General features: G+C 39.3%; 1 protein-coding gene across 1 annotated transcript in view; it reads left to right on the top strand.

Annotated features, from left to right (window-relative positions):
• Positions 1-17368, top strand: part of vstm2la (V-set and transmembrane domain containing 2 like a) — a 48779-nt gene extending 31411 nt beyond the window's left edge. The window contains exons 2-4 of the mRNA XM_085781192.1: positions 13035-13204; positions 14027-14071; positions 16574-17368. Coding sequence (XP_085637318.1) covers positions 13035-13204; positions 14027-14071; positions 16574-17056 — 698 coding nt within the window. The 3' untranslated portion in view covers positions 17057-17368. The remainder of the gene's footprint in view (positions 1-13034; positions 13205-14026; positions 14072-16573) is intronic.
• Positions 17369-19947: the final 2579 nt, after the last annotated feature.

Consider the following 19947-nt stretch of genomic DNA (forward strand, 5'->3'; position numbering starts at 1 on the left):
TTACGAGTGGCCGTTATAGTGACTTTCACCGGTAAAACAGGTCGGAAAAACACGAGTGGGTTGCCTGGAACGCTACAAAGTCGTAAGTTGTGACTTGAAGCTGTAATTTACGATTTCAAAAGCCTGCCTGGAACGCAGCATTAGCGAAAACGACCGGACCACTTACTTCTGCTTTAACCGTTTAAAGGTCCCATATTTTACATAACAATAATGCGTATTGTGATTATAAAGCAGGTTCTATATGAGAAAGTATCAAAGCCTAAGTCCACAGATAAATGCATGCAGCCTGTATTAAGAAACAGAGCCTTAAAACCAGGCGTGAGGACGCCTGTAACGTTGTGATGTCACAACAAAGCAGTTGTCCCACTTTCACTTTCAGAGACAGGACATGGTTTGCACAGCAGCAGGTCTGAGTCTGTTTATTCCAGATTATGACCAAATCTTTTGCCACAGTCACTGAAGTACATTTTTCACAAGCGACAAATCTCTCCAAACATTTTGACGGTTAAATTGCATTTATTTTCATTATTTGAGTCCTGTCTTTGTCTTAGAAAAACACTCTCTTGAGATCTCACACCAAAGATTTCTCCTCTGTCTGTTGGTGCTGGTTTTGCAGGAGGGCCCATACGTGCATCCTTGAATAAATAGATAATAACACTTGTTGATAACCATTTTGGAGTGAACCTAATCAACCTATAGAGTATCAGACAGATATGATCTTGTTCTAAGTGGAACTGTTAGCAAACACATAAAAATGAGCCATAAAATCAGGTGTAAATTCAAACTTTATCTACTGTTAACATTGAATTATTGTGTTGACGTTTTGACGTTTTGACATTTGAGATCAGAAGAGAGTTGCAGAGCTCCTCTCAGTTTCAAAAACTGAGACACTCACAAGGATGAAAAGTAAAAAGCCTTTAATTCAGGATGGCTATTGAATGATTAAAAGCATGCCTGAGCCTATGTGTTTCGGCCATATGTTCACTCCTTTATATAAGATCACGTGGTCAAACTGGGCGGGCTACAGACATACAGGCTAGAACTGCAAGGCAATTACACCTCACAATTTCAACCGAGAATGAAAAATGAAAACAATACAAAATCCCAAGTAATACCTGATATACACAATAAAACCACTCTTTGCACATTAGATCATCAGTCCTCACTCAGAAGCAGAAGACAGATATCCTAGGCCAAGGGACCAGGATCCCACCTGAGTCAAAGAATCTGGGAGAAATCAAGTTTGCCATTTAGGCCAGGGTAGAGATTCTCTCTGTAGGAGCCTTTTTTGCCTGTCTCCTCTCCTTAATGACCCTGCTATGTGGTCTATGCCTGAGATCTTTTAAGTATTGCAACTGTTATTGGCAGCCTCTTTATAATGTAGAGCCATGGGATATTGGGGGTTGCCTGTCCTAATAGCATGTTCATGTTCAGCCAATCTGCTCTCTGTTTGCATTTTCTCCCAATATGCTGTATGTAAACTGGATCCCTACACTTAAGAGCAACAGAGATGGAAGTGACTTTCCACACCCATGCATCACTCCAGTCATGTGTTTTCTGACATGTAAAATGTAGGACTTTTGCTGTATGTGTGACAAATTCAACTAATACAGACAAAAACATCCAACAAATAAAGAGATAAATAGAACAAATCTGTGTTTTGCTATCAAACACATTCAATTATTAGTGATTTAACGCCTCCTAACATTGATAATTTATAACAAACTTGTAGATGTTCTGCTTCTCACTGCTATCACAATGAACAAAAGAGATATTTTACAGCACCTCACACGCTCCATGTGTTTGTTTTTTTATGCATGGCACAGAAACAGCCGCAGCTCATGCCCTGAATTTCTTATTGTTCCAGCCGGCAGCTCTGAGCCAGACAACTGATGTGGTCCCCCTGAACAAAATAAGGCCCCTTGCTGGATGAGAAGCCAGATTTATGTGCCTGTGTTATTCCTGGTCATAATGGAGAGGAAAGCCTGGCGTTTGAGAGCTCATACATATAAATATTTCTCAGAGGAAGGTTGCCTCTAGATCCACTACAGGTGGTGAAGGTTTAACTGTGTTGTTCTAAAAAAAAAAAAAGGGAAAAGGAAACAGATTCACTCACAAATGCTCCAATGAGCCGAGTGTTTACTGTTAATAATGACTATGTTGGATATTCAGTACATTGTGATTCATATTTTTGGCAGACTCTTGAATGAGCATGTGCACCTCTTCATGTGTCTGATGTCTCACTCAGCGAAACAAAAGGTGCTTAAAAAACACTGGACTCAAACTGCTTTGTACTACAAAGGCATCGTTGTTATGCTGAACTCTGTGTATCCGCTGGGTTTCTGTGAGAAAGTAATCGCTGACTGATGATGTGGTGATAATTCGTTGTGCAGAGGTGGAACCTTTATTACATTACAAAATTGCAGAAAAAAAGCAACAACTCGCCCTTGGTGTTCTGGTTGAACCCTTTGGCTCAAGAGCCCATGTTCTCCTTTTAACCTTTTCCATTTGATTAAGAGGGAGAACAGACCTGACCTGACCCGCGCTGTGGGGAGGCAGGCGGCAGCTGGGATTTGGGCCAAAACAGCGGGAAACTGAGCTCAAGTGGAGGAGCTGGCAAAACCAAGGGTGGTGAAGGTCCGCAAAAAAGAGACACACATGCATAAATATGTAGTGCATACTACACTCTAGGGCTGTACAGTTAATTGCAGTATAACCAAAATTGCAAGTGGCCGAGTGCAATATGTCACAACATTGTTGTGCATTGTCGGCACTATAAATTTTGTTTTGCTACAGAGACAAATCATATCCTAAAGACATAAAGGGACATGTTTGTTTGGTACAAGACTCAACAAACATTTGCATGTACACATGTGAGTGTGGAGGCAGATGCAGAGAAGCGTTAACCTGCAGACAGCATGACCATGTGCAGGCGCAGGAAAAACATACATGATGCTAAAAGGAGATACATGCCATATTGTGTGGTAATTAGAGTACAAATACATTATTATAGTACACACACAAATACATACAGTAATTACCTTAAAGCTCCATTAATCATTTTATCTGATGTCTTAATTTAAATGTAATCACAGTCATGTCAAACAAATATAAAATGAAAAAAGTAATAGGAGATAGGATACTATACAATTAAATAATGTAAGAGTAAATCAATTCAAACATGTACAAACAGAAGTTGAAAGATAAGAGATTATGGTTTGAAAATGTCCCAATCAATTCAAATGCTTTATAGTGAGTTCCAGATTAACAAAGCAGTTCTTCCAAGCTCAGTATGAACTTGAGGGACAAGGAGTGTAAGGCAGTCTGGTGTCATGTGGTCCAGTGGACTTAACAATGGTGAAATTTATATAGGCATCTTACCAATGCATGTGAAAATTAGGCCTCTCAGAGGGAGAGGACCACTGGATGCACAGGATGCTATGATGAGGCTTTAAAATGTCACCAGTAATGAACCTAAACGCAGAGTGATAGACTTTAGAGGTGTAGCCTGAACAAAGTGTTGCCATAATCCAGGACTGATTTAACTAAAGTTCCCTCAACAACTGTACTAACCACATTCAATCCAGATGGGGAACAGACTTGAAATGTGATGAGAGCAGTCTTTTAGTTAAGGTTTTCTTTGACCTTAACTCACAATTATCTCTCAGGTAAATACGTCTGATTTTAAAAGCTGCATTTGTACTACAATTTACCGTAAACCAACACAGCAAAATTATAATTTGTCTCAAAAGTCTCAAAAATTACAACATATGCCAAATGCAAATCCTGTATTACAGAAAACTCCAGAGCACACAGAATTTCCATCTGCTAATCTTAGGTAGGACTGTGCACATGCTCCGCTGGGTATATTCCCTCTCGTTTACTTCGAACATGGATTTCGCAAAGTATATTTTAAATCTAAACAGGAAACCATCTTGTAAGTACAGTATGTGACTGACAATTTGATCAACCTCTTTGGGAAAGGGCACAACTATTATTTATCTCATGTGTTTGTACATTCCTAGAGATCAATCCAGGTCTTCAATTCTCTTCAAATGTAATGTAAATTTTCCTTCTACCTATTCAGCAGACTTACAATAAATTAAGCATTTCAGTAAAGCAGCCACTGCACATATGTTTTTTATATAAATAAAAATAAGCTACTGAGGAAATATTAACTAAATTAGCACTGTGATGAAAATACAGTTGTATTCAACTGAATTATAACTGAACAATGCGGCAGTGTAAGCCCTTCTTTTCCCTCAGAGTGTCCCCGGGGATGCACATACAGTACAGCAGCATAATTAACATTATAATAGCTGTTGAGTCACACTATGCTGTAGCCACTTCCTCGGCTGTTATGAAGCCATTTCAAGAACCTGAAAAGCTCTTGAGAGTACTGTAGGCAGCCTGCATGCACCACCAGCCATCTCACACACTGAGCAGCATTGACATTCAGAGGCTGCTGCCGCTGGCTGCCCGATCATGATGGATTCAGATTGAGAGCAGAAAAGGCACGGAGAGGCTCAGTGTTGCTAGAGCCCTTATGTATAAAAAAACCCTGACTGTTGCAGCAGTGAGTGAGAGGAGAATGCTGAGTGAGTCTGGGTGATACGAGCCCATGGGCAGGACGCAGAGAGGGAAAATGCATGACGGGTCTCTCAATATCCTTGTTAGGCAACTGTAAAATACCTTATGCGAGCTGCCGACGAGACATATTTAAGTTTGATTGAGGGACGGAGGAGAGAGAGGGGGAGAGGTGAAGAGCTAAAAAGTTTTATGTGTCACAACAGTAATTCTTCCAGGTCCTCCATCTTTCATCCTCAGTATGTTAGATCCACTTTGCAACAAATGCAGTGAGCAGGAGTGAGTAAATGTTGATTTCCAACTCATCCCAGGCTGCCAACCCCGTCACAGATAATTAAAGGAGACATATTCTGCCCCCTTTCCACAAATTAAAATAGTTCCCAGGTGTCTTAAAGACATATCTGTCACATGCTTTGGTCAAAATACCCCAAGGATCAAACATCACGTGTTTCTTTTCATACTCTCAAAGCAGCCCTGTTCAGAACGGCTGGTTTCAGTGCCTGTCCCTTTAAATGCAAATGAACCACTGCTTTCCCCGCCCCACCCCTCCTACCGGTCCCAGGTAGGTGGTAGGTGGTATTATGCAAATTCGAATCCTAGTTACATCACTGGAAGATAACTGAGGGAACAGCTCGTAAAACCACATGGATTTTAACCTAGGGAGCCTACACATTACAGATTTTTTAAAGAGCCTCCACAAAGTGCTATTTCCATAATACATGTCCCCTTTAGAAGACATGTCAGTTATGTCATGGCCTTCAATCATCAGGTCAACAAATGACAAATGATGAACACTAGTGTTTATTATGTTGATTGTACATTGATTGTATCAGCTTTTTTATGAACTGTAAATGAACTGTAAATTGTGTGTGAATGTGTGTGTGAATGGGTGAATGCGATGTACTGTAAAGCGCTTTGGGTATCGTTACAGGTATAGTGAAGCGCTATATAAATACAGACCATTTACCAATTTGTAAATTTCTAATTATTAAAGTGTAGCAGTTGTGTGGTAGCAGGGTTTTGTGTCACACCTTAATGTAAACCAGCAAGACAGCTAAATGGTATTCAGCTGAACACTAAAACAAGCTGGCATGCCTCCATGAAAAAATATGTTAGCAATTATGTACTTACACATCCAGCAGACACAGAGCAACTTTATCACCTATTTTGACTTGTGTTTCTGTCCAGGTGATGAATCTCAGTCCAATCTCCAGCCTCCTTTAATCTCTGATTTGCTTTCTAATAACCCATCGGATAAACATCTGGCTCTTTAGTTTCTAGATGTTTGTAGTTGCTGACTCTTCCTCCTGTTTGGTGCTGGTAAGAGAGTGTAAAAGTGATGTTTAGACTTCCCTGAAATCTGCTAAGATTTCTGCTGAAAAAAAAAAAATATATATATATAGTATATATATATTGTTTCCCATAAAGTTGTAAGTTCTTCTCATTAAAGCAGAAGTAAGCGATCCGGTCGTTTTGGCTAACTTCTTGTCAGCCGATGGAGTTAGCAGTCCCCGCCCTCGTCCCTACGTCACCACATTCACGCGCATCCCTTGGCTGCACACACAGAGAGGACCGCCCCTTCATGCCGTTCTCTCTCCTCATTGGATAAAGGTTGTAGGATACAAGGAAAGTTTTCTCCTCGGCTTACAGCAGAGCAGAGTGACTGACAGACCCGTGTTTCAGACCAAACACTCTATATAAGTGATTGCTGTCGGAAGATATAACTATTTAAGACTTATATTAACACAAACATTCCGCTTACTTCTGCTTTAAATGATTGCAACAATGTGATTTATTCTTTATTGATCAATCTCTTCCAAACGTATCACTGTGAAAATTAAACCACAATTAACCTTTATAATAGGAATCAAAAGAGCAATGTGTCTGAAAACAAAATTACTCCAACTTTATGGGCAACAGTGTATAATATATAAAAAGATATAAGTAAGTCTATAAAGTCTGTACTTAGATCAGTTTCAGATGAGACTAAATGTCCGGTCTGTAGCGCATGGATTTGACAAGTGTTCCCCTCCCACTCATTAATCCAGTCTTGTGTGCCATTATGCCCTGTATGTGACTTCTGAACAACTCCTACAGCTCTACTCTATTTTATATTTTTTTAATGCTCTTTAAGTATAACATACAACAGTCTCCTTCCTTGCTCTCTGAAATGTTGGCATCTCAAGAAATGGAGCTATTAAGTGGAGTAAGATGGAAGTTTAGAGAGGCTGGAGTGAGACAACGCCACAATGAAACACCTCCTGCTCCTCTTTTATCACAGCTGTAATTGCCTCATTCCATTTCTCAAAGAAATAAACGATAACACGCGTCCCTGCAGCTTCTCCGCCCACAGCTATCTACTACCTCACACATTGTCCTCCACCGTCCTCCTCTCCCTCTCCCTCTCTGTCACATGCACAGTCTCATATTAATTCTTCCCGTTTATTCTTGCTATATTTTACTCTCTCACAAACACGCTGGGCCTCATGCTCATATAAACACAGACCTGCTCATTAATTCAATCTCTGGCAATAATTTATTTCCTGCTGCACAAACACACACACACACACACTCAGGCTGTTTTTTCTTCTCTTACTCCCATAAACACTCTTTTTCTCTCATGTTCATTTCTCCGTCCACCTCTCCTTCTTCGCCGTGGTGAATGGGCTGGTGTGGAGTCTGACTTGGCTGCTGTACTGAAGCTCTCTGAGCACTTATTTGCGGCTATTGCCTGAGAGCCTACCAGTGTTTGTTTTGGAGATAATGATAATGCTTGAGGGTGAGCAGACCCAACTCATCGCAGGCATGGTTATAGCCTCATCAAGCGACAGTGTGCAGATTAGAGATGGCTGTTGCTGAGAGATACAACATTAGATAACCACTTGTTTGAAGAATCATTGTTGCACAAGAAGATGATGAAGAAGAAGAGGGATTTGCAGCGGAGTAAATGATGCTGTATCAATTAATAGAGAATCCAGTAGGTGTGGAAGTCAGGGTTCAGATTACAGGGGAGATATGACTTGGACACCCCTAACAGAGGTAAAGACAAACAAACAAAAGAACAACAACAAAGGACTGTCCAAAGGGGTTGAAACATTCATAAACGCATATTTTCTATGTTTATACCTTGTAGGCCTATACCTTGACACATTTTGATTCTCCCATGTGTGTCAGGTAGATGCTTATGTATAGTAGCAGTATACCTAGCCAGCATTTTTACTCTCTTACTTTCAGAGTTTGTGGATTAGAGTACATAGTGTCTAATTTGAGCTTTAAGTTACATTTTAGTAAACTAATGTTTTCTGAAATGAGTTTAAAGTTACAGGCTGTGTCTGAAATCACTCACTGCTCACTATATAGTGAACTATAGTGACTACACTACACATTTTGTAGTGCTGTCCGAAAGTATAGTGAGAATCACAGTAAATGGCCTATACCTATAGTGGAGTCATAGCATCTCACAAGTATAGTAGTGTACAATCAATGGTCATGCATTAACCAAGCAATATATACCATAATGCATTGCAGCCACGCATCGTGGTCATGATCGCTGTCAGCATTGATCTGGAACGTTTTAATTATGCAATTGTAGTAACGTAATTAACTGCATGGTGGAGTAGTAGAGTGTGTTTTTCATTTTAACTCACTAGTTCTCGATATATAATTCCCAATTAGTGAATCAGTGAGTGATTTAGGACACAGTCACAGTTTTGCAAAATAACAAGATTTTAGATTTAATTTGCTATTTTCTTACTTTAGCTTCAGCAAACTAATAGTAGCTGTAGTTTCTAACTTTAGTCCTGTAACCTACAGTTAAATGTTACCTCAACGCCACAGTTTAGCTTACTAATGTTGGCTACTAGTTCATAGTACGTCCATTTTTTAGAAATTGTCATTATCCATGGGCACTCAGTCATGAGATGTGAGACAATAAGGAGGAATAAGTGCAGCGGACACCAGTGGCGAATAATAGGCTACACATTGAAACAGCAGCTCCAGTTGTTTAACATGAAGAACTCCACACAGACAGCTGCAGCTGGACACTGGTCTGGGCACCCCACCATGTTTCTTCATGCCAAGGTTCTATTTCCAGCCACGCCACCCCTACCTTTATCCCTTTTGGCCACTGTTTGGCTCCCGTAGCAGCTTGTTCAGCAGTATTCTTCTCCTGTCATTGATACAAGCACCAGTGTCCATTGTAGTTGGGGTTTGTTTTGACATTGAGTTTATTATTACTTAATTTTTATTTGAGTTTTTCCTGTGGGGTAACTGAATAATATTTTTAAAAAAAAACATGTTAACTGAAAGTTCAAACTATTGTACTTAAAGTTTGAGGTATCTGCACTTTGTTTAGTGTTTATGTTTTATGCTACCTCATCCTTCTACTCCATCCACATTTCTGCGGGAATTATTGCACTTTTTACTCCAGTACTATTAATTGACAGCTTGAGTTAATCAAGCAGCATACTGTAAGTACTGTAACACTCCCCTTAATGGCATAGTATAATTTGCACACTAGTGAAGCGACTGTAATAAAAGAAGATTTAAGACAGACTGAGAAATGGGTCCCATGAGATCAGATTGCAGCAGTCTGCTGCTTGGATTCTGTAAATTGTTTGATTAAAGCAGTCACACCTGCATTGAAATGATCTGCCAGTTATTATCACATCTTCCTGCAGTTTTCAAGTATGCAAAACGTTCGGGCAGAAGAAAAGTGTGCATGGATTTTGCGTTGTGAGCTTTGCACTAAGTGGGAAAAGACAGATTATCATTGCTGAGAGCAACTTCAGAGGCTCTATCTCTTACGCAGCAGTTTTTATGTCCCAGCTTTGAATATTATCTATAAGACAGGGTCTGTGGGCATTGTAGCTGGCTCTGGCTGTGTATTGTCAAATCGATACCTGGTGCGTTTCAGGTTTCACAAATGAAAAATACAAGCAGATTTCCAGATCAATGTACAAGAGGGATGTATGACTCGAGGCTTACACTGCTCTTGTAATACAAGACAGATCCATAGCCCAGCGTCACAGTTTGAACAGCCAAGGTTAATCTATGAGCCCATATGAAAATTGGCACTTAGTTGGCACAGGTCTGACTCGTTCTTATTGAGTGAATAAGCTAGACAAATCTATGAGCAGGAGCACAAAAGTTCAGAATTCTTAAAGCTAACTCCATAATTAAAAACACCTCTGAAGTGTCACTCAAAGTGTCTGGACGAAGCTCAGAGCGACAGAGCAACATTACAAATTAGAGTTTAGTTAATGAACCAGGAGAACATGGTAGAGCAAAACTCTTCATCTGTAACACAGGATTTCCCAAAAAGGAAAGCAAAACATGACCAAGTTGTAATATGGAAAATTTCCTCATGAGAAGTGGAAAATATTGTGACATTCACACTCGAAACTTATTTTCATGAGGGGCTCATGGAGCCAGTAACTGCCTTTGGTCATACTGTGTGAAATCTGGCATGTTATGGTTTTCCCTCTACATTTTATTAATAAATATAAAAAGTGGCTTTTACAAAGGTATTATTTGTGCACCAGCCTTACTGTAGCTGTCATGACAAACGTGAGGGATCACGATAAATAATAGGAGTCATTTCAACAAAAAGAAGGAATCCATTGGATGTGGTCATCTTCAAAATTTAGTGTGTAATTTGTTGAGTGTGAAGAGACGGATAAGCACAAAATTTCAAATGTGCTGGCAAGTCCAGAGAGTCCAACCAATCTGTATGGTGATCAAACAGGACTCTCACTTGTCACTGGCTAGTAATTTAGCCTGTGAGAGCAAGATTATTACTTGTTTTATTTTTTCATCAGTTGATACCAGAACATTTTCTCAAAACCACAGACTGACTGTAAATTTATTTAACATTTGTTTAGTTACATTTATTGCATAAAACTAAAACACGTGAAAAAATTAAATAACAAATTGTCTTTAAAGCTTAAATTTAACAGTAATAAAACACACATTTGTTCAACTCAGTGCTTTCTATAGGTTTACTTCAACAGTAGTCAGTTGTTGTGGTGTGACCTGTGACCATTGTTAGCTGGTGCTTATTGCTCAGTTATTCTTGTTTTTTTCCTGCCAAAAAGTTACACTTCTTTATGAAAATACAAAAAAGAAGCACTTTTGTCTAAAAAACATAACTCAAAGTTTCATTTATTAACTTTCTGCTCAGCTTTCAACCGCATCTCATTGTGTCACAAAAAAAAAAGAAAAACCTTGAGCTCCGAGTAAACACTGTTCTCTGAGGAAAACTTTGATGTGTAGGTGAAAGCTTCACATCTCCAGAGAGTAAAAGTCAGAATGTGAATCTTGAGATAGAGTTTTTATTTAAACCATTACTTGGTCAAAAACAAACTTTTATATTCACAAAATAAGGAAACTAACTCATGAGAGTCTGTGGAAGTAAAGGGAAATTCACAGTGCCATTATGCTTTAATGTCTGTTTGTTAAGCTAAAATTACAAGTGTCAGTCATATGCCTAAAATGTTTTCTTCTAGTATGAAAGGCTGACCTGCTGAGCTCCAGTCAGGAAAAACAGCCTTTTTTCAGGGTTGTTTAAGTTTGTGATGCTTGAGTCTGTGACGTTTGATGTGGATGATGAAAAAACTGGCTGAAAAGCTGCCCATTAAGTGCCAGGAATATAAAAAAAAGAAAAGAAAAAGAGAGTAAAAGTTTCTTTCTTTTTTTAAGTAGGAGGATTTGTTCCCACAGGCCTCACTGATCAGAGCTTGTCATTTACTAGTTGCCAAATTTAGGGATTCCAAAAAAACTTGCTATGCTCATACTGTAATACGATTTGGAGAACAGTAGACCTCTCCAGTCTCCACAAAAAGATTACTGACATTTACCAACCAGCTTGAGCCTTTCCAAGCCTGACAACTGCTCTGCTGTCAGGCCAGTAGCTGGCACAAGTGTCACTCCAGATGTGTCCCAGTTCAGACACTGGATCCTGTGAAGACATGAAATCCAGGAGTTCAAGCTGCGCTTCCTCCTTTAATGAGACATGTAAACCCACAAAGGCAGAAAGCAGTGGTGTGTTTGGATGCTCCCTGTCAACATGTTAAGTAACTTTATCTTGTTGGAGTATAAATACTGTTGTTTTATAATGCTGGAGTACTACATAGTTCCTACAAAACAACTCAACAGAAACAAATATAGAGTGTAAGTAGTATGTATGTTAAGGGTTTCAGTTACACCTTTCATCATCATTTTTTAATTTTTATTTATTTATAGGGGACAGTGTAGAGTAGTCAACCATTCAAGTGATGTAAAGATGTGTGTAGGAGACTTTGCAATTATTAAGTCACACTTGGCTGCTTACTGCACAAATTTGAAAGATAAATAACTTCTAGTACTGAAAAGGAAGAAAGGTCAAACAATTTTATTCTCCTTTGGTTTAAAACACACACATTCACAATGAAATATAGGCTTCATAGGAAACACAGCGCTATCCTTCCAAAAAATTATTGTATCAAAACATGAACTCTTTAGAGAGATTATTTTTGTGTTATGTTAATTGCATTATCACACATATTAAGGGAGGAGACATTTTAACACATCATATTTTTTGTCTTTGCAAGTCTCACTTTTTTTTTTTCACGTTTACAATCAAGAAATATGATATAAGAGAAAGGGCATCCCATCATCCCATGTGGGATGTCCAGTATGGTGTGCTACAGAGCATGGACAAGAAGATAAATGAATGAATAAGAAAAAATCAGGTGGCTTGATGTAGTTGATTAAAATTATGAAATAAAATAAATTTTAAAAAACTAAAAAAGTTACACTTCAGAAACTTTCTCTCTAACTCTAGAAACCCTTGTGTCTTTTTACACTTGACTCGGATCAAACACGTTTTATCTTCTCCTCTCACTCCCTTTTTTTTACCATCACACACTCCACCTCATCACTTTGACTCTCACCATCACAGGCAGCTATAATGTGACTTCACATGTTGGAAATGCAGCTGAGAAAGAGCTCACCCTCTTCTTTTTTTCCCAGTGATTAATGTGCAGAGTGTCAGGGCTGCTGTAATATTGTTCCTGTGAATATTCAGTCGTTACACAGCATCACTCAGATTAATCAGTCATTGCTGAAGGAAATTACGGCTTTTGCATGGAACTTGTTAAACTGCTTTATGATACATTACTGGGCATTTGTCATTGAATGTTTTCTTCTGCAGTCTGAGCCTTACAACAGCAAAGATGGGTCTAAATGGGAAATCTACTGAAGCTGCACCACAGCCTTGATCTATGATGCTTATCCATCTTATCTCCCTCCTGACGGAAAATAAAATTATTGTAGAAACATTACATTTGAGCTTTCAAACGTCTTGTGTGGCCACTTCATGTATTTAGACCTTGTTTTCTAACTGCACTGAAAGTCATCAACTAATGAGCTTTTAAATATTAATAATGTCTCATGTTGTGTCTGTCCAGCCATGTTCACAGAGGTGCCTCATGACATGACGGCCCACAGAGGTCAGGATGTGGAGATGGCATGCTCCTTCAGAGGGGCAGGTACGCCCTCGTATTCACTGGAGATCCAGTGGTGGTACATCAGGAACCATCTGGACTGGACAGACAGACAGCCCTGGACGACCAATGAGGTGAGGTCATCACAAGAACCCTGGCAGCCTGATGATGATGGGAAATAATTAACTCATTAAAAAAACAAAACAAAAAAAGCTCTCTGTGACAGAGTATATCTGGTCTTAATTTTAACTTTAATGACAGGACTTTTATTTTTATTTTCATAAAGGATAATTGCTCTACTGTTCTGCCATCTGTTTAAACACACCTGAGGGGCAAGTGATTTCTTTTCTGGGTGAAAAAAAAAGATCCCCCCAAAATATTTTTCACATTTCTTCCACAAGTTATTATGATGATGGTGATTATTTTTTATTAGAAGTAGTAATGGCAGCATTATTGCTGTTGTTGTTTGTGGACAGATGAACTTAATCCCCTAAGGGACAACTGAAATATTTAACTATTTATCGATACAGATTAAAAATACTGTTTAAACCCCCTCCCTCCTTGGGAGGGTATTTACCCTGGTTTACTGTAAATCTGATTTAAAAACACTCATTTTCAGTTTTTTCCTACCAGGTGATTTTTTAATATTCCATGCACCATGAGGTGCATGCTAGCAAGTTGTGTAGTATCACTGCTTTACCTCTACACTTTAAATGTGGAAAAAGTCTGTAAAAACACACACACACAAAAAAAACTGATTGATTTTCTGGTTTAGTATAATTTCAAAATGTGTGTATATACTATATATACATTTTTTTTTTCTTTTCTTTTTTTTCTTTTTCCCTTTTTATTAAAAACGGGTGACTGAAATCAAAGCAGAATGTGAATGCATAGTTAAATGAAACTGACTTAAGATTTAATCCTTTCCCATGTGTTTTTTTTTCTTTTTTTGCAAGGTTGCTCCAGAGGAGGAGATACCAAAGGACGCTACAAAGATAAGTGTGAGTGAAAAATCTACCTGTTTCCACTGTTTGAGAAAAGCCTTTTGTTTGCCTTGGAGTGATGTGATGAAATGAGACACAAAACCCTTGATTACATTTAAATGTCTTGAATGTAAATGTAAATGTTCTGGATCGTCTGCAGATGTTGTACACTGCTGTATTACACACAAGGATTTGATTCTCACTCAGCGAAGCTCTCAGCACAGCGAAAGATGAGAGACACAACGTCAGTACGTTCACTTGATCCATGATGGTTTTGTAGGAATCACAGTGTCAGCCAAAGAGCAGACAGCGCCGCCACTCGTGGGTGGTTAAGTGTCCCGCTCAAGGGGGCATGGCCCGCTGTGCATCATATTCAGATTCTCATTTACGCCCCTGCATCACCTTTATGACTGCAATACCAGGTCCAAACAATAAACAGTAAGGGAGGAGGAGCAGGCAGCAGGGAAGTCAGCAGAACTTTTTATATCTCCTCTGGTATCCATCGAGGCTTTTAGTAACTCACTCAGGCAAATGGTTTCCCACAGCAAGCAGGGAGGAAGCTCAGCCATATAGTCACTCAAAATGTTGACTTTTTCCTTCTAATTAGCTGAAAAACTGAGCTTGGTGAGGGAACCGCTGCACATTATCTCCAAGCCGACCTATTCCTCCTGCTAAATCTCTCTTTACTCACTTTGCAATTACAGAAAAGAGCAACAACTCCTGCTGGCTAATCACACGGTCCTTACCCTCAACAGGATTTTGCGTAAAATCAGCAAATAGAAAGTAAAAAATATTTCATGTGTAAAGATAAACATGAGGATATATTGATATTGTTTTTTGTGCGTGAAAAGATAAACATAAAAACATAAAAACACAAACAAAAAACAAAAAACAAAAAACATGAAGCCTCTCTCCTCTCTCCCACCAGGCTAGCTTCTGCTGATTTGCTGTAATGAAAGCACCAGCTGTGGTTTGGGTGACTGAGTGTGTGTGTTAGTGTAAGTGTGTTTGTGTGTGTGGGTGGAGCTGAACACTGCAGGCTCTACAGCTGGAAAATCCTTATTAGTTTTCTGTATATAATGGATGTTGGCCCACATCCATATAGTAAAACAAAAACATGGCAACATACTGTATGCCGATAAACCGACAAACCGTGAAAAGTGTTACAGAAAGTGTTAAACCTTACATGCAGTTGCAAACACACGTGTAGTGACTATCTCCAACACACACATACGTACGCACACTATCCAACATCGACTCGCGTCACAGGGAAGAAGGGGGGTGATAAATGAAGTTGTATTTATATCTTTGTGCGTCACATCTCATGATGTCCCCAGACTCTCATCATCTCAACAGAGTTGGTCTCTGAACTTGCAAAGCTTTCAGCTTCCAGATGTAGTGTCTTCATACTTTCAAGGCCACAAATAGAATTTGTTAGACGGCACCTTTGTCAGAGTTTGAGTGAGTGATTGGCTCTGAGGAGCGCCGCTGTGGATGAGTGTATCCAGGTTACACGGATGGTTTCAGCATCAAACCAATGCTGTAGCTTTCATTGTCTCACATCATACGCAGCAAATGTACACTTAATTATTTTCTCTTTCAAACACAGCAAAGTCTAATTCATATTTGATAACCATAAATGTTTTACATGTATCAAACTTTAAGTAATAATCACTAATCTCTAAAACTGACAGAGATATCTTGTGTTCAACTTGTGCACACAAGGACTACCATAAAAGTTAGAAAAAATAGTTTGACATATAGTATTCCCTTTCTTACACAACTCTAATGTGTATGGCTATGTATTGATGTTGTTTTGTCTGCTTGATTCCTTGTTTGTTTGTTTGAACAAAAATGTCAACATATGCAGGGACTGTGGATGGAAGCTCCTTTTGCTAAATCTTACACGTAAATGTGTATGAAATACTGTATGTGTGAAATTTAGCCAAAAAGCTGTTTGAAATGTTGATATTGATGTTTTCTTTTCCAATAAATGGATAAAGTGAAGCAAATATGTATCTTGAACCAGGAGATATCTAGGCTATCTATATCTACTTTGGGAGTAGATTAGTTTATATATTATAATCTAATTTTAAGAGACCAAGAGTAAACTACTTGCAGTTTTTTTTTTTTAACTTACTGTACAAAACAATGACAATAGGGGTTAGGGTTAGGGTTACGGTTAGGGTCCTTTTAGCTTCCTAATTCCTGCATTACTGCTTGTCTGAGCTAACATAGTGAAAGCATGCTGCAAGTAATATAATATGACTTTTTAATCTCATATTTTCCCACCTCTTGTCACTTTTTTTGGTACTAATTCATAACCTGCTTGCAAACTATATGGAAGTGTTAGCATGCACTGTTTTTTGTTGTGGTGTTGAAAATCGAGAATATGTTTTGATTACCAAATATCTGTTGTTACGTCCCTGATACACTTTTGGTGTTGTCTGATATGACCATTAGCTTAGACTACCTTGTTACCCATTAGTTTTTTTCTCTGTTTATTCCTATCTTTTCCAGGTGGTGAAGGTTGTAGGAAGCAACATCTCCCATAAACTCCGCCTATCCCGGGTCAAGCCGTCTGACGAGGGTACCTATGAATGCCGCGTGATTGACTTTAGTGATGATGCAGGTGCGCGCCACCACCGGGTCAGGGCCTACCTGCAGGTGGTGCCGGAGGGTGAGATCGTCGACGGCAACCGCAACGACAACTTCGAAGCCGTGGACGATACCAAGAGAGGGGTTGGATTCGTCGACGGCGATGACATGGAGGCTCATGGTGGTGCCAGAGAGCACGCTCACGGTCACCACCAGAATCACGGGCACCACCAGGAGCACAGCAAGCAGCGGCCTTCGACACCGGCCCACCACGGCCACAGCCACAGCAGCAGTAGCAGCGGTCAGCAAGGCAGTCACAAGGCAGGCAGAGAGCTGAGGAAGAGGGACGCGGACAGTAACCACAGCCACAATGACTGCACCAACGAGCCGAGCTGTGCGCCGTAGATGTTGGCTCATTTCACCTGAGTGATAGATTACGTAACATATAATGTGTGTCGCAGCATAAAAAAGCTATTCTTCCCACACAGCGCAGGCCTGTGCACAAATCCAGAATCCCACGAAACCTACAGTGAGGCTTGTTCAGAGCACAGTGCTGTAAACTGTGCAGGGAAAGTAGCTTTTTCTTGCTGTGCATGGGTCTGGGTTGGACTGCTCACTGTCTGAAAAGCCTTGCTTCACGACATTTAGTAAAGAGGGGGAGGGGCTGACATGTAGATCTAGGCAGCTCCACCGTTTCTGGTCTCAGCACTGACGAAAGACTCTTGGCCTACAATTAACCCATGCTCTGTTCCACTCTTGTACTTTAGATACTGTAAATGACACAACCCTGCTTTCACGCTCATACTTCCTCCACTGCCTTACTCGTCATTTGATACACCCTCAGAAAGAAAAAAAATCCTATTATAGCCTACCTGAAATAAAATGTTGAGTGTGCTAAATTAAACTCGGTTAATTCTCCACTTGGAAACCTTGTCCTTTTCACTTTTAGAGCACAAGCTCCATTGGATCTTTTCAAATAAAGGACATGAATATGGTGCAAAACTTGTTCACACCCAAGATTCTGCAAGTTTATTCAGTGTTTATTTATAGGAAGAAAGAAACATGCTTTCTTCAGCAGGAATTCATCAAAGTCCCAGAGCAGCAGCAGCAGCTCATCAAGGACAGATACATCCTCATTTCATTAAAGCTGAATGCAGCTGAATACAGTGGCAGTGTGGAAAGCGTGGGATTTTCCATCCTTGGTGTTTGCAATTCAAACAAAGCACATCACAGCCTGCATCGTCCCCACAGCGCTTTTGAACAACAGCACAATAGAAATTGTGATTCACTTAGTTTTTTGTTCACCCTCTTGTGCCACAGGTTCGATCCGTTCATGGATGCTCACACTGAAGCAAATCAATCAAATTGCTCTATGTAGATGCTACCTGTTTGGAACACCATGAAAAGATCATATCTGTGCTCTATAAATCTGATTTGCCGTGCCAAAAGTGAAAATACATTTTTAGGGAAGAGCAGTGCTGCATTTTTCTCTGAGCTTGGTTCCCTTATTCCTTATTCTCTGGCCGAGTGCTCATCAATCATTTAAAAGCCTCAATCCTCTCCACTACAAGCCTCTAATCCACTCTGTATATATGACTGTATAATATGAAATAAAGTGAGTGCATGTTCAGTAATTTTCTTAAAAACTTTTTCAACCAACCATACACAAAGACAGTGTGTTAGCTAAAGATATTTTTTTTCATTTATTAGTTTATTTTACAAGAAAATGTCCATTTGTTCTGAATCTCTTTTTCCCTTCCTATAAAGTCTTGTCAAATTGTTTGTTTTTTCTTTTTCAAAGCAGTTTTTTCCCCGTTGCTTTAACTGCTCCAAAAGTGCTGTACAGACAGATGAATGACACATTCTCTTCATAGCTGCTCAGAAACGGGGTTTCCCCAATGTATCTTAGTACTTAAAGCAGTGTTTCTTAAACTACTGTACTGGATGTGCAGGGCTGTAAACATGAGTGTTACCATATTTTCACAAGCCTGAACACTGGGATTCAATTTGAAAAAGGTTCAAGAGGCCATTATACTTCTTGTCATTTTTGTAACTTAATGATAATCTCTTTGCTTAGATGCTTGTGTGAAGCGCAGAGGTTCAAACTTTGGGGCGGAAATTTCACTCTGAAGGGTTCAAATGGGACAAAGTTATGTCCTGGATAAAGGCCTGAGGGTGAGGGTGAAGTAAGAAGAAAACGGAAGCCCTTGGCTGCCATGCAATCACACATTTTCATTTCCCCCAGTTCTTGAGATAACATAATATTTTCCTCAAGATGAGACTTGAGAAAACAAAACTTTATTATCCCAGGATAATGATATAATTACTGCAGAGCTCAACAAAACAAAGCAACAGTGTATACTGTGAACAGCCTACAGTATATATACTGTAGGCTGTTCACTGAGGGAAACATAATTTATTGGAGCAGGAGGAGCAGGAAAGTGATAAGTCACAATTTAATCGAATAGCAATGCAGCATTATCCAACGCAGGAGCTATTTTGTTTTTGTTTTGTAAAATGTGTCACAACATTGCCAACAAAATAGACCTTCAAAATGTTAAGGGGCCTGTTTGTTTGGTACAAAAGCTAAATTTTTATGTGAAAATGAAATGCCCAAATTCCCATTTAAATACCATATTACTATATCTTCACATAGAATTGCAATATGATGTTTTTTTGTGTATCATGCAGCTCTAATTACAACGCAAATAATCATGAGCCTTGTTAACTACATCGCTAACCAGCTTCAAGGCCCTGGGTCAGAAAAATGATCCTGTTATCTTGGGAAAACTGAGGAAATAATATGTAAGAATGTGTGGCAGCTTCGTGCTTCTGTAGAATGGGCTGCCCACACTGCCCTCAAAATGCGTCTCCAGGATTGTGTATGGGGGGGCTTTACTTCTCTGCTATAGTATCTATCAGAGGGATGACAGTGCTCGTGTGGCCGTGGGCAGATCAGTGATCAGTAGGATTGTCTTTTTTTTTCTTTCGACCTGTAAATTTTGATTTGATGTTTTGTAAAGAAGAGCTCACTGTAAAAAAAAATAATAAAAAAAAAGATCAAAAAACAAAAGAGGGAAAATGTACATTTCTTCTAGAATGTTTGGTCTCACACTAAGTGTATGCCTTTATCAAATGAAATAAATTGTATATGAAACAACATTTGCTCACTGATTCTGATGTGAAAGAAACAACAAACTAGATTTCATAATATATTAATTAATATGGTAATGATATTAGGCAGGTAAGGGAATGAAGGAAGAGACAGCAGACCCCTGTCGCACCCCACCCTCCTC

Source organism: Trachurus japonicus, chromosome 7, assembly GCF_045865225.1.
Source record: "Trachurus japonicus isolate A0001 chromosome 7, Traja_1.0".
In the NCBI taxonomy this organism is placed as follows: Eukaryota; Metazoa; Chordata; class Actinopteri; order Carangiformes; family Carangidae; genus Trachurus; species Trachurus japonicus.